The sequence below is a fragment of the Odocoileus virginianus genome, chromosome 4, assembly GCF_023699985.2.
Source record: "Odocoileus virginianus isolate 20LAN1187 ecotype Illinois chromosome 4, Ovbor_1.2, whole genome shotgun sequence".
NCBI lineage: Eukaryota > Metazoa > Chordata > Mammalia > Artiodactyla > Cervidae > Odocoileus > Odocoileus virginianus.
In genome coordinates, this window is record NC_069677.1 from 90,420,771 (window position 1) to 90,434,377 (window position 13,607).

General features: G+C 46.9%; 1 protein-coding gene across 1 annotated transcript in view; it reads left to right on the plus strand.

The window, feature by feature from the left end:
- The first annotated feature begins 511 nt into the window (after nucleotides 1-511).
- Nucleotides 512-13,607, plus strand: part of PLCL2 (phospholipase C like 2) — a 218,302-nt gene continuing 205,206 nt past the window's right edge. The window contains 1 exon segment of the mRNA XM_070467022.1: nucleotides 512-1,006. Within this exon segment, the coding sequence (XP_070323123.1) occupies nucleotides 707-1,006 (300 nt within the window). The 5' untranslated portion in view covers nucleotides 512-706.

Here is a 13,607-nt window from a genome sequence, read left to right on the forward strand (position 1 = left end):
GCGTGGCCAGGGCGCGTCGGGGCGCCCGGTGCTGCCCCGAGCCCGAGGGGGGCGCCCCGTCCCCCCGGGCCGCGCGGCGTTCTTGGCGCCCGCGGCGGCGCGTGTGCCGGGCGTGTTTCCGTCCCGGGTGCCGCTCTGGCTTTGGGCGCCTTGTCCCCCCGGGAAGGCGCCCCGTCCCCCGCGGTGGGTCCCGCACGGTGGGTCCCGCGCGGTGGGTGCCCGGTGTCCCCCTCAGTGGGCGCCCCGTCCCCGGGTGGGCGCCCCGTCTCCAGGAGAGCGCCTCGTCCCCTCGGTGGGCGCCCTGTAGCCGCTGTGGGTGCCCGGTCCCCTGGAGGGCGCCCCGTACCCCGGGGTGGGTCCCGCACGGTGGGCGCCCCGTCCCCGGACAGCGCCCCTTCCCCCGTCGGCCCGGGCCGCGCGCTGCCCGCGGCGCGTGTGCCGGGCGTGTCCCAGTGCCCCGGGCCGCCTGACCGCGTCTCTCTTCTCCCCCTGCAGGAACCTTCCGATAGTCCCGCCGCCGCGGCTCTGACCGCGCGCGAGGCGAGCCCGAAGCCGACAGCACATCGAAATTAAAAAAAAAAAAAAAGCGGAAGAAGCGGCCGAGGCGGCGGCGGGCGGAGCGGCAGAGGAGGGGCCGCGCGGCCCGGGCGGCGGGGACGCGGGGACGCGGGGACGCGGCTTTGTGCTGGCGGGTCGCGGGGCGCCCATGGCGGAGCGCGGCCGGGGGGCCGCCGGCGGGGCCCTGCCCTCCTCCCCGGGCCCGGTCCTGGCGGCCAAGGGCGCCCTGCGGGCCGGGGCCGGGGAGGGCGGAGGCGGCGGGCGGCCCGGGCCCGGGCGGGCGCGCTGTGACAGCGCCGGGGTCTCCAATGGAGACTGCAGCCTCGGCGCGCCCGGGGGCGAAGCCCGGGTCGGCCCCGCGCTCGCCGCGGCCCCCGGCCCGGCCGCCTGCCCGCTCCCCCGGGACAGCAAGCCGGGCGGCCTGCCCCGCCGGAGCAGCATCATCAAGGTAGGTGGGAGAGGGGCGCGCGTCGCCCGCCCCCCGCCATCCGGGGGTGGGGGTCCTTCCCCGGGCGGAAGAACTGGGGGCCCTGGAGGGGAGCCCCCAGCTCGCGGGAACCGGGGCTGCGCCGGCGGCGCTGTGGGCGGCGGAGCGGGGACCGGTGCGTATGGCGTTTGGGGAGGATGGAGAGGGGTGCAGGGGAGCCGTGCTCCGTCCCCCGGGACTCGGGGCTGTCACCTCTGCAGGGCTCGCCTGCAGTGATGGCCGGGTACCTGCCTGGCCGGGCACCCTCTGCCAGCGGTAGCCTCGGCTGGTGGAACAGACCCCCTGCCGGGGCTCCATTGTATGTTAAAGACAGTTACTGATCATGTGAAAACATTTTCTTAAGAATCGCAGGCAGCGAACAGAGATTATTCAGTACGGTTTTCTTCCCATGGGTCTGGAAGTTGCCTCTGGCCAACGGTGAGACTCAGAGGGTGCAGAAATCCCTGGTCAACTCACGAGAAATGGAGTTGGTTTCTGAAGGTCCAGGCACCTTTCAGCTTTCTTAGGGTCAGAAGCTCTGAGAGATTACAGTTCTGCAGGGTTTTAATCTTTTGGTTGCTGCAGCAGGCAGGCCTCCGGTTCTGTGGAAGTTCTTTGGGCGGTTTGCTTGCTTTTGATATCTTTTTGCCTGGTGTTATTTAGCAGAAGGAAGTCAGCGTTTGGTGCCTCTTAAACTCCAGGAGTCATACTAGGAACTCCTGAATTTGTGGTGGTTTCATTCTAGCATTACATTCTGTTCTGCAATGTAAATGTACTTCTCGTGACATGAAGTGAGTGGGGGGAAAAAATGATCAATGAGCTGATCAAAGCAGAGCCTTTAGGCAGGACCAGCTCTTTCTGCTCAAGTTTGGAGCAAATATGAAAACGTTGCTTTCTGAAAACTGGGAGGTCACTGGGACAGTGAACCCCAAAGCACCGTGATGGGGCTGCACCCACCCTTCCTGTGGGAGGGAGGGTAGGACGGGCCCCAGTGAAGAGAATTGGCACTCGGGGTGTTTGAAATTTAACTGGACCTACAGGAACCTTCTGAGGTGCGTGTACGTGTCCGATGGTGCTATCAGCTTCTGTGCTTATCTGCTGAAATATACCACCTCGCAACTCCATGTAACAGGCAGTTGTGAAACTGATTTTCGCTTTGTCATCTGTTTGTCCAGTTTACCTCTGAGAAAGGGCATGGTTGAAGGGCTTAAAGGTCAAGGGCATGGACCATCTGCAGGAGGTGTTTAGAGTTGAACTAAGGAAAGCAAAGTAGATTTTTGCCGCACACCTACCTAGCTCTTAATGACTTACGTTTTCTTTTACTCCGTCACTCTTGTTGCCATGGGAGTTGCTCTCAGCCCTGCATGGCGATCAATCCCATTGACAGAGTTATGTGTCATATCTGTTTTTATTGGTTACTAGATAACTTGTGGTGATTTTGCCTTGTGGTGTTAATGAAGTCTGAGGTGGAAATTCCAGAGAAGGTGCAAGCTCATCTTAACTCCTCGGCCTCAGTTTTTTGGAGGGCCTGTGTTTGCACTTAAAAAAAAAAAAAAATTCAGATTTTATTGGTGTCTGGCAATGGGGTTCACAGTGTAACTTATTTAATTTTAACAGCATCTGTTTTAATTTTACATTCACGGGAGATGAGGAAGGATGGTTTGCCAGCATTTGATATGTGGAATTGAGAACTTGTTGGTAGGTATCATTTCTTCATTGAAGATTCTAGAAGCACAGGGGGAACTGACTCAGAAATCAATGGAGTTTTGAAACTTACTCAGGTGTCTTCATCATTTTTCTTCTTTCTAATGAAGGCGGGTGTTCCCTTGTTCTTAGGTGTATCCCTAGACATACATTGTGAGGAAGTTAGGGCTTCTGTATTTTGCTTCCTGAGTGAATGGAGAAATGGTAAGAAAGTATATGTTTTCTTTAAGTTCTTTTAATTTCTAAAACGGCTGGTTGGAATTTACCAGTCTTATCCAATTTATTGTCCTCTGTCTTCCAAGATGACTCCTTTTTCTTGCCTCTATTTTCAATTTGCATTTTCTTAATGCCCTTTAAGGCTGTGGAAGTAGTGTTGAAAGTTGCTCAAGCCTGGATTGGAGGGCAGGGGTATGCTATGTTTAAATAGGTAATTACTCGGTATCTACTGCATTTCAGTTGGCATCTTGAAGGATCCAGCTTTTAGAAATTTAGCATGGTGTTTTCCTAAAGACACGGCAGCCAAATAGAATAAAGAGATCTTTTACTTTGATATCAAATTTCACAAAGCAGCAGATAGTGCCCAGATATTTTTGTCAGACGAATGGCAGAATTACATTTCACTTTTGTTAAACAAGTAATAAACAGCTTAGCAGGAGCCCGTGTGAAGAAGCAGTGGTGATCTCTCCTTGGTTTCTCTTGAACAACGGGATGGATGCAGGCAGGTGATGGAATGGAGAGGCGGTGACAGATTAGTGCCTGGTGAGGATGGGGCTTGAGAGAATGGCAGAGAGAGTGGGTGCTCACTCCCCAGCGGAGGCCGTGTGGGTAGGTGCGTTCGTCGCAGTGCTGGGCTATGCCTGTTTCCTAGCTTCCATCTAGTTCCTTACAGTCTTGACCTTCCTCTTAGGTGGGGACCCCCAAATCAGAGAGAGGAATAAGAGCGGAAATGGGATAAACAGTGGGCAGAGGAGGGGACTGTTGCTGAGTGCTGCACATATGCAGAAATCCACTGAAAGCTGACCAGAATGGTATTCCTTATTTAAAATTATTTCTTTGGAACTCCATCTGTTTTGTAAATATGGTGTTGAGAAACAAATTGTTACAAAACTACATTTTCTGCCAAATAGATGCACAGATTCATACTGAGAGCTCCTTGCTTATGATAAGAGTGTTGGTGGAAATTCAGAGTGAGCAGCCTGGTGGAGGACCTTTCAAGTACCTTGTGAAGAAAAATAAATCATGGAACTCATCACCAGACTTTTCTCCTGTTCCTTAGCTGGTTGGAAATAATATTACACTTTTTTAAGATTTTTTGCAAAGGTCCATTGCTAGATTTTTAGGGAAGAAGTCATTATATTTGTCATCTTAAGTAGTCTAGTAAACGAAAACATCACTTTCATTTTCTCTTTCCTTATTTCATCATACCATTCACTACAATCCACACTTTATTTTGAAACAGTTAATTTGGTTAATTGTTCAGATGGCATTTTTTTTTTAAACAAATAGCTCAATCCTTTAATTCTAGAGTTTGGTCTAAAATTATGAAATGGCATATTAAGCCTTAGATTTTTAAGTTTTGAAATAACTGAAGTGTAAATGTCTACTAGTTTGGGTGGTTTACTTTAATCAAAACTAATTAAATATTTTGGCTGGCACATCAAAAGGCATGCTATGATTTGCATAAAGTAAAATTCACTCTTGCTACTGCCTACTTCTATGCAGTTTGACCATCCCACACGGTCATGTAACGACCACCACAACCAAGATCTGGAACAATTCTATCGCCTCACACAATTCTCCCAGTCTCTTTATAAGCCTTCTCCTCCCCCGTCCTCAGACCACAGCAGGTATTGATTAGGGTATTGGTAAAAATAAGTTGGAAATGTAGCCACTGTACTATTTAGGTGTTTAAAAGTGATGATAACAGCCACTGTTGACTAAACACTATTCATATGGGCAAAACACATGAGAAGTGTTTAGCTGGATTCTGTGGCCTGGTCTTGCTCCAACCATGGGGGCTGCAGGAAACCCGCATCCAGGGGGTCGCTGCTTCCACGGGCATGGCTGCGTGTTACACTGGCGGCGTTCGCTGTTTTGTGTAATTAAGGTGGTATTGGCTTGGGAAGACCAGACTTGATTTTTCCCCTTTAAATGTGGGGGATTCTGGAGGGGGAGAAAGAATGTCACTTTCTGCTGTCAGAAGAAGTTGACGGATAACATAGCCAGCCAGCTGTCCAGTCACCTGTTACGGTACTTGATCAGAGCCTCCAGTTTCACTGGGTCCAAAGGTTTGACCTTGTCCAAGGAGGCAGCTCTTAGTTTCCATAATATCATTAGTTGTCCTTGTTAGAGTATCACGGTGTGTAGGAGAAACTTACACTAACTTTCCGTGAACATGAATTCCCTGCACCTTGATGCCCAGCCCCCAGCGTGGGAAGGCTTTTCACATCTATTATGCATATTTAAACAAAATACTTAAAATGTACCTTATGGTTTAAATAAACTAGACTCTCTGCAGGCAAAACCTGGGCTATATTTCTCCATTCTGCCTAGAAAGCCAGCACTCAAAAACCCTGTTTTCTGAATTTTATCTGAAAAAGTAATATCTCCAAATGACTTTAGACTTTTTTTTTTGTCTGATTGGGGGCCCCCGGGAGCGGGAGAGACCGCTGGGGGAGACAGCACCTTCCAGCAAGCCCACGGGTGTGTCGTGAACATTCAGCCCCCAGTAACCGAGCCACAAAGTGGGTTTGTCTGGATAGACAGGCCGCCGGGGTCGTTTAGGTCAGAACCATCTGATGGCCAATCAGCAAGCCTCCCCTGGCTCTGTGATGAGCCTGGCCCGGCTCTCTGGCTGCTGGGAGGCGGCGCGCTGGACTCAGCCACTCACAGCCTTCTGCACGGTTCAGAGTTCAGTTTCAGAAGGCGTCAGGGGTGTTCCTTTTCAGACACTCAAAATTGCTTGCCCCTGTGCTGCCTGCCTCCCCTGCCTCCCAGCCTCGCCTCCAAGCACTTGTGCTGGCCTCCTGGTGCTTTTCGCCAGGTCCAGAGACACAACCGACAGGAAACTGTCTGGTTTTTTTTAATTGCTGTTTTTGGCCTCTCAAGTGAGTTTCTTAGAATGCTCTCTCCCAGAATCTGTTCAGTTCCTTTTATAGTTCTCTGTGCTGTGCAAGGGGTCTAAAGAGACTGTTCTTTTTCGCTTTTGCTTTTGGTTTTTTTAATGCTCAAGTTCCCCATGCCTCAGGATTTGACAAAATAGGGCAGTGCTATCTGCAGCCCAAATGTGGGTATAAGTGGAGTGTGAACATTCAGGTTTTCCCTTCAGACTCTTACTTTATACATTTGTGTCCAAGGAGAGATGCTCTGTTCCTTACTAATGCTGAATTTTGGCTGTTATTATTTGCTTGTCTACCAGACCTCCGGATGAGTTTAGCTATTTTCTTTTTATTTCAAATGAATGGATTCTGGAGTACAGGGCGTATTCAGATATTTTTACCAGTCAGCCTCAGGATCTAAAACTGCGCACACGGCCTGGCGAGCACTTTGCCGTGGATGATAACGGTGAATCGAGGGTGTGGTACCTGACTCCGACAAGTCAGAACCCCCAGAGGGGTGTCAGTAGGACCCACTTGCCTTGTGTCAGAATAATCCATCCCTTAAGGGGCCTCAGAGCATGACGTGACTTGCACTGGGCTCCAGCGACAGTTGTGTGAGCGGGCCAGTCTGCTGGCAGGATGCTGGGCACCCACCTGTCTCAAGGGGCAGAGCAAGGCGGTCGGGAGGCCTTGCTGACCTCTGGTGCAGGGTCACCTGGCAGGAGACTTAGGCCAGACCCGTTCCAGGTGGGAGTCTCAGCTGGGCTGGACCGGCAGACCACCTTTTATTGTGCTTCTCTTGATTGCGTTTCACAGGGAGCACACTTCTTGTAGTTTGAAGGTTTCTGGCAAGCCCGTGTCCAGCAAATCTCCCAGCGCCATTTTTCCAACCACATTTGCTCATTGTGTGTCTCTGTGTCCCATTTTGGTAATTCTCACGGTATTTAAAAAAAGTTCATTATTATTGTATTTGCTGTGGTGTTCGGTGATCAGGGATTTTTGATGTTGCTGTTGTAATTGTTTTGGGGCCTCCCACTCTGCGCCCATATTAGACACTGAACCTAATCCGTGAGTGTTGTGTGTGTGTTCTGTATGTGGACTGCGGGGTGTGAGTGTGTTCTGACTCTCCTCTCTCCCTCCTCTTGGGTGTCCTTCTTCCCTGAGATATGACAATACTGACATTAGGCCGGTTAGTAGGCCTGCAGTGTCTGCTAAGGGTTCAGCTGAAAGGAAGAGTCACACATCTCTCACCTGAAATCAAAAGCTAGAAATGATTCAGCTCAGTGAGAAAGGCATATCAAAAAGCCCAGACAGGCCAGCGGGTAAGCCGGGTGCAATAAGTTGTGAATGAATGCAAAGGAAAAGTTCTTGAAGGAAATTAAAAGGGCTGCCTCAGTGAACACACGAAGGCTAAAGTGAAACAGCCTTCTTGCTGGTATGGAGAAGGTCCGAGTGGTCCAGATAGAAGATCAAACCAGCCACCACATCCCCTTAATGCAGAGCCGCATCCAGAGAAGGATCCTAATGCTCTTCAATTCTGGGAAGGCTGAGAGAGGTGAGGAAGCTGCCGAGGGAAAGGTTGAAGCCCACAGAGGTTGGTTCGTGAGGTTTGGGGAAAGACGCCGTCCCTGAGACATCAGAGTGTAAGGTGCAGCGGCAAGTGCTGATGTAGGAGCTGCAGCAAGTTCTCCCGAAGATCCAGCTCCGGTCATTCATGCAGGTGGCTGCACCAAGTGACAGATTTTCAGTGTGGATGAAACAGCTTTGTATTAGAAGAAGATGTCATCTAGGACTGTCATCGCTAGAGAGGAGAGATCATTGTTGGCTTCAGAGTTTCAAAGGACAGGCTGACTCTTACTAAGGGCGAATGCCGCTGGTGACTCTATGTTGAAGCCAACGCTCATTTACCATTCCTAACATCCTGGGGCCCTTAAGAATGATGCTAAATCTACTCTGCCTGTAAATGGAACCACAAAGCTTGGCTGACAGTACATCCGCTTCTAACACGGTTTACTGAATATTTTAAGTCCATTGTTGAGACTTACTGCTCAGAAGAAAATATTCTTTTCTAAACATGACTGTTTATCGACAATGCATCTGGTTACCCAAGAGCTCTGGGGGAGATGTGCAGTGAGACTCATGTTCCACACTTGTCAACACAACATCCATTCTGCAGCCCGTAGACCAAGGAGTAACTTCAGCTCTCAAGCCTTATTATTTACGAAATGCATTTCCTAAGGTTATCACTGCCGTAGAGAGTGATCCCTCTTGATGGATCTGGGCAAAGTCAACAGAAAACCTTCTGGAAAAGATTCACCATTCTAGATGTCATGAAGGACACTCATGATTCATGGGATTCATGGGTTCAAATACCAACATTAATAGGAGTTTGGAGGAAGTTGATTCCAACCCTCAGGGAGGACTTTGTGGGATTCAAGACTTCAGTGGAGAAAGGAATTGCAGATATGGTGGAAGCAACAAGAGAACTGGAATTAGAAATGGAGTCAATTGTTGAAATCTCATGATCAAACTTGAATGGATGAGGAGTTGCTTCTTATGGATGAGCAGAGAAAGCAGTTTCTTAAAATGGAATCTAGTCCCAGTCAAGATGCCGTGAAGGTTGTTGAAATGACAAAGGACTTAGAATATCATGTAAACTTAGTTGATAAAGCAGCAACAGAGTTTGAGAAGAGTGACTGCAATTTTGAAAGCAGTTCTGTGGGTAAAATATTATCAAATAGCGTGTATGCTACAGAGAAATTGTTCATGAAAGGGTCAATTGATGTGGCAGACTGCATTGTGTCTTATTTTAAGAAATTGTCACAGCCACCCTAGCCTTCAGCGGCCACCACTATGACCAGTCAACACCCATCAACGCTGAGGCAAGACCCTCCACAAGCAAAAAGGTTATAACTCACTGAGGGCTCAGATGATGGTTAAGCTTTTGTTTTTAAACCAATAATGTATTTTAAAATTAAGGTATGTATATATATATTTTTAGACACAATGCTTTTGCCCACTTAATAGTCTACAGTATAGTATAAATATAACTTCTGTATGCACTGGGAACCAAAAGATTCCTGTAACTCTCTTTATTGTGATATTCACTTTATTGAGGTGGTCTGGAACAAACTCACAATATCTCCCAGGTATGCCTGTACCCCGGGGGTCTTGATCTGTCCTCAGGACACACATTGCATATCCAGATTATTTAGGGGGCAGAATACTGGTGGGAAACTAGAGGGTGTGAAGTTTGGTGCTTGGATCAGATTCTGGCTCCCGCTCTTCCTTCCTGTTGGCCTTGGGCAAGATATTTAAGTCTGTGTGTCTACTTAATCCATCTCTAAACTAGAGATAAAGAAATTCCCCCGAACTGTTGTCGTGGAGCTTAAATGAGATGATATATGTAAAATATTCAGAGCAGCTTGTGGCCAGTAACAAATACTCAATAAGCAGTCCCCCTGTATGTTTGTTTTTCTGATTTTTAGTTTCTCTTGTTTAGAGTTGATCCTGAGATGAGCAAACTTGTTTGGCATCATTTGAAATGGAGATCACTAACACTGCCATCTCCATTTTGAAAGCTTTATATTTTGAGATAGAAAGAATGTACCCCAATAAACTTCACAGACTTATCCCCAAGATGCTTCATGAGTGATTTTTGTTTCGGTGCCTTTGGAAATCTGATACATCATTATAATGGAGCACATACCTAAATAGCTCCCATTCAAAAGTCGGAGGGCGCTGGACATTAGTTTCATTGAGCCAAGCACCTATGTGTCTTGGTTTGCCCAGGACAGTCTGGGCTTTACACCTTTCGTCCTGATGAGAAATTGTTAATAGTGCCCCCTTCGGCTCTCAAAGGGATCCCAGCCTGGGTGATAAATAAGGTGGCCGCCCTACTTGTCTGCTTCTCGGGAGCCCCTTGCAACAGCCTGTGTTAGAGCCTGAACCTAGCCTGCCCTGGCCTCTGTCTCAGCTCTAATCCCTCCCTAGGGCTTGGATCAGCCCCCATCGCTTTAGATGGACTGTTTCTTTCTCTGCCTCCCCTCACCCTCTGCCTGTATGCTGATGCTTTATGTATGGGGCACCTCACCTTATTCACCTTGAGCTTATGAAGACAGTTTAATGTCTTGTGGAAAGCATGTGTTTAATTAAGTATATATTTTCCAGTGAATGTGTGCATGGGTGAATAAGTGGGCAGAAATGACGTGACTTACCTTGGGAGTTTGATGATGTTGTTTAGATGTGGCTCCACCTGGTTTCGATGGGAATATAAAACTCCGTGGGCTGTGTATTTCAAAGAAGACATTTATTTCATGTACTTAATTTTGGAAACAGGCGAATGGAATGGAAGTACCTTCATTTAAGTTGGGTCCAGAAATTTGGTTGGTTCCAGAACTATTCTGCAAGATGTTAATATAAATGATCTGTTCCTTTTGTGCCCCTGAAATAAGAATAGATCTTTGAAATTTTCTTTGGACTTAATGTTCTGCTCACAAAGTTTAAAAAGCATGGCGGGAGAGCTTTACCGTTTGTTAAGGCATTTAAATACAGTTTTTGGTATTTGGTTTCGTTGATATTTTTGGTTTTTGTTGAAGAACTAAATTACTTAACTTTCATCGCCATTGTTATTGGATTGTTCAAAGATATTCATTGGAAGTGCTTGCTGTGAAGCGTTAATAATAAAGAAGAAAATGCAGGAAGAATACAGCGTATTGACAGGCAGCGTTGCATAGGTAGCATTTGAATCCCTCAGCCTGCTGTGTCACATGATGTTAGACATTCTACCTTTCACTGCTGCTCAAGCGCTGGGTAAAGATGAGATACCAGGACACTCACATTGTCTAACACAAGTCCCCCGGCATCGGGCGGGGAGCGGCTGTTGGTCTCTTTACAGACAAGGAAGCCTGTTCCTCAAGCTGTGAGGATTTCCAGGCAAGACGACGGAGGCCTGTGGGGCTGAGCCAGCGCCCAGACCCTGCGATGGACTTGGAAGCCCACGCCGTGGCTGCTTTCCCACCCTCTTTCCCCTTCCTCTTCTGTAACGTAGACTTGACTTTTCCCTTGTTTTCCTACTTGTCCAAGCTGTTTGGGTTCCTCGATCAGAGGCGTTTCTACCAGTCCTAAATACACAGCTGATTTTTAATCAAAAAAGCTGGACCTCTTGTGGTTGAATCTTGAGATGAAGCCAGCGTGGACTCGCCAGTAAAGGGCCATAGCCATAGTCCAGTCCTCCACGCCGTAGGGTCATGTCTGACCTGAAAAGTCTGCTCTCCTTTGATGGATTTCAAAGCTTTCTAGAAGGGCATCATTTCCTTTTTTTTTTTTTTATAAATTTGACTTACATTTTTTAGGGTCCTGGAAGATAAAGCAGACAATAATAACTATTTGTTTTTAGGTGAGTTTTTTTTTTCTGGTAACATCTATCCCTACTATTGTTTTGGGATTGTCAAGTAATTATAAAAATACAGAATACGCCTTTAGCAACTTCCTTACTGTGAATTCAGTATTCAGGCGTCTTCCTGGAGTACACTGAATATACGGATTTGGGAATAGCGGGTATTACCACTCCAGAAAGAGAGCAGCTGGATTTAAAAGTGATTAATAATGTAGATCCATGGGATTTTTAGAGCGGAAAGAGATCATGTAAAATTCTTTTGTAGTTAGAGATACACAAGGCCATACTGATCAGTACATTTAGCTTCTAGCTATGGTTGAGTTCATTTATTTGCATACTAGCATAACAGAATTGGAAAAAAATTGTTATGTAATACTGCAGTATGTGAGTATTAATAGCACAAGACGTGGTCTTCCAAACAGCTATCTTTGAGAATTTGTTTTTTTTGCTATAGATAGCTGCGTGTGTACACACGCTGCACTTGTGCGTGCATATACTCTGAAGACTCTGTTTATAAATAGTAAAGATTAAGAGCAAACCAAATAACGTAGTGGTGGTTGGCACGCGTCCTGTCTCGTGAGAGACGGATGGGTAGCAGGTGTCTGTGCTCTAAATTGAAAACGCCCAGGCAGGGGGAGCCTGTTTTTATGGAGGTTGCTGATGAGGCTTCTGTTGCTTTTGACCAATTAATGTGGCCACAGAGGGATAAGTGACCTCGTTTGCAGCTACCATTAGAATCACAAGCTCTGTGACTCTCTCCATATGCTTTCCTGCCACTTTTGATTCTTTATCTTCCTTCTAAGCTCTGATATCCTGTGGGCATAAGTAGATGTAATTTTTCTAATAGTTAAAATGGTTTAATGTTTGTTCTTGGAGGAAATACAGTGAGTTGCTTAGACTTTTGTTTCTATTAATCCATGCTAATAGATAACATTAAATACGAATAGAATTATTCGGAGGTTTTCATATTGGAGCTAATAGAATTCCTCATGTAATATGGGTTTAAAGGATGTGTTTGTTTTGGGAGTTTTTGCTGGTTTGTTGAAAGAGATTTACAGGTTCTTTCAAGGCTTTCTCTGGCTTACGTATATTCCCATAAATGTATTTTCTATACTTTAAAATGGTATCGGAAGTTGAATTGCTATGTCATAGAATTATGTGCATATCCCGCTTCAATAAATATTATCCTGTGGTTTTCCTGACAAAATCAATTGACACACCTATCGGGTTATGTGAGTTCTAATTGCTCTAAATGCTTCCTAATTCCTGGCATTGTTAGTGGTTTTGCTGTTTTTAAATTGTACCTGTGATGGTTAGGTAATGGTGTCTCACAATGGCCTTTATTTTTTAAATAAATACGCTATATTTCAGAAGCTGTTTCTCAAAGGGATATTGCAGTTACTCTTTTTTTGAAGGGTTTCGATGGTTTTCGTTTTGATTTTTGTTGGCCTGTAGTTGCTCCGCAGTGGCGTACGGCAGTGTAAGTCGGTCACGTCTGTACTACACGTGTGTCCCCTCTTTTTTAGATTCCCTCCCCTTGTGGGGCACCACAGAGCCCCCTGAGTAGAGATCCCCGGGCTCTGCATTGGGTTCGCAGCGCTTGTCGGTTACCATGGTGGTGTGTATACGGCAGTGTTCCAATCTCCCGGCTCCTCCCACCCCCAATTCCCGCCTTGGTATCCATGAATTTGTTCTCTGCACCTGTGTCTCTGTTTCTGCTTTGCAAATAAGATCATTGATAACAGTTATCTAGATTCCACGTATAAGCAATTTTATATGATACTTGGTTTTTCTGTTACTATATGACAGTCTCTAGGTCTGTCTACAAATAGCACTATTCCGTCCCTTTTCATGGCTGAGTAATATTCCATTGTACATATGTGCCACATCTTCTCTACCCATTCCTCTGTTGGTGGACATTTAGGTTGCTTCCAAGTTGGCTGCTGTAAATAGCACTGCAGTGATCACTGGGGTGCATGTGTCTTTTGGAATGACGGTTTTCTCTGGGTGTGTGCCCAGGAGTGGGCTTGCTGGGTCATGTGGTGGTTCTAGTTTTAGGTTTTTTTTTGAGGAACCTCCATCCTGCTCTCCATAGAGGCTGCACAATGTACATTCTCCCCAATAGTGTAGGAGGCTTCCTTTTTCTCCACACCCATTCTAGCATTGATGGTTTGTAGATTTTTTAATAATGGCCATTCTGACTGGTGTGAGGTGATACCACCTTATAATTTTGATTGCATTTCTTTCTCTAATAATGAGAGATGTTGAGTATTTTTTCGTGTGTTTGTTGGCCATCTGTGTGTCTGCTTTGGAGAAATGTCTGTTTAGGTCTTCCCCCCAGTTTTTTGCCTGGGTTATTTGTGTTTTTGATATTGAGCTGTGT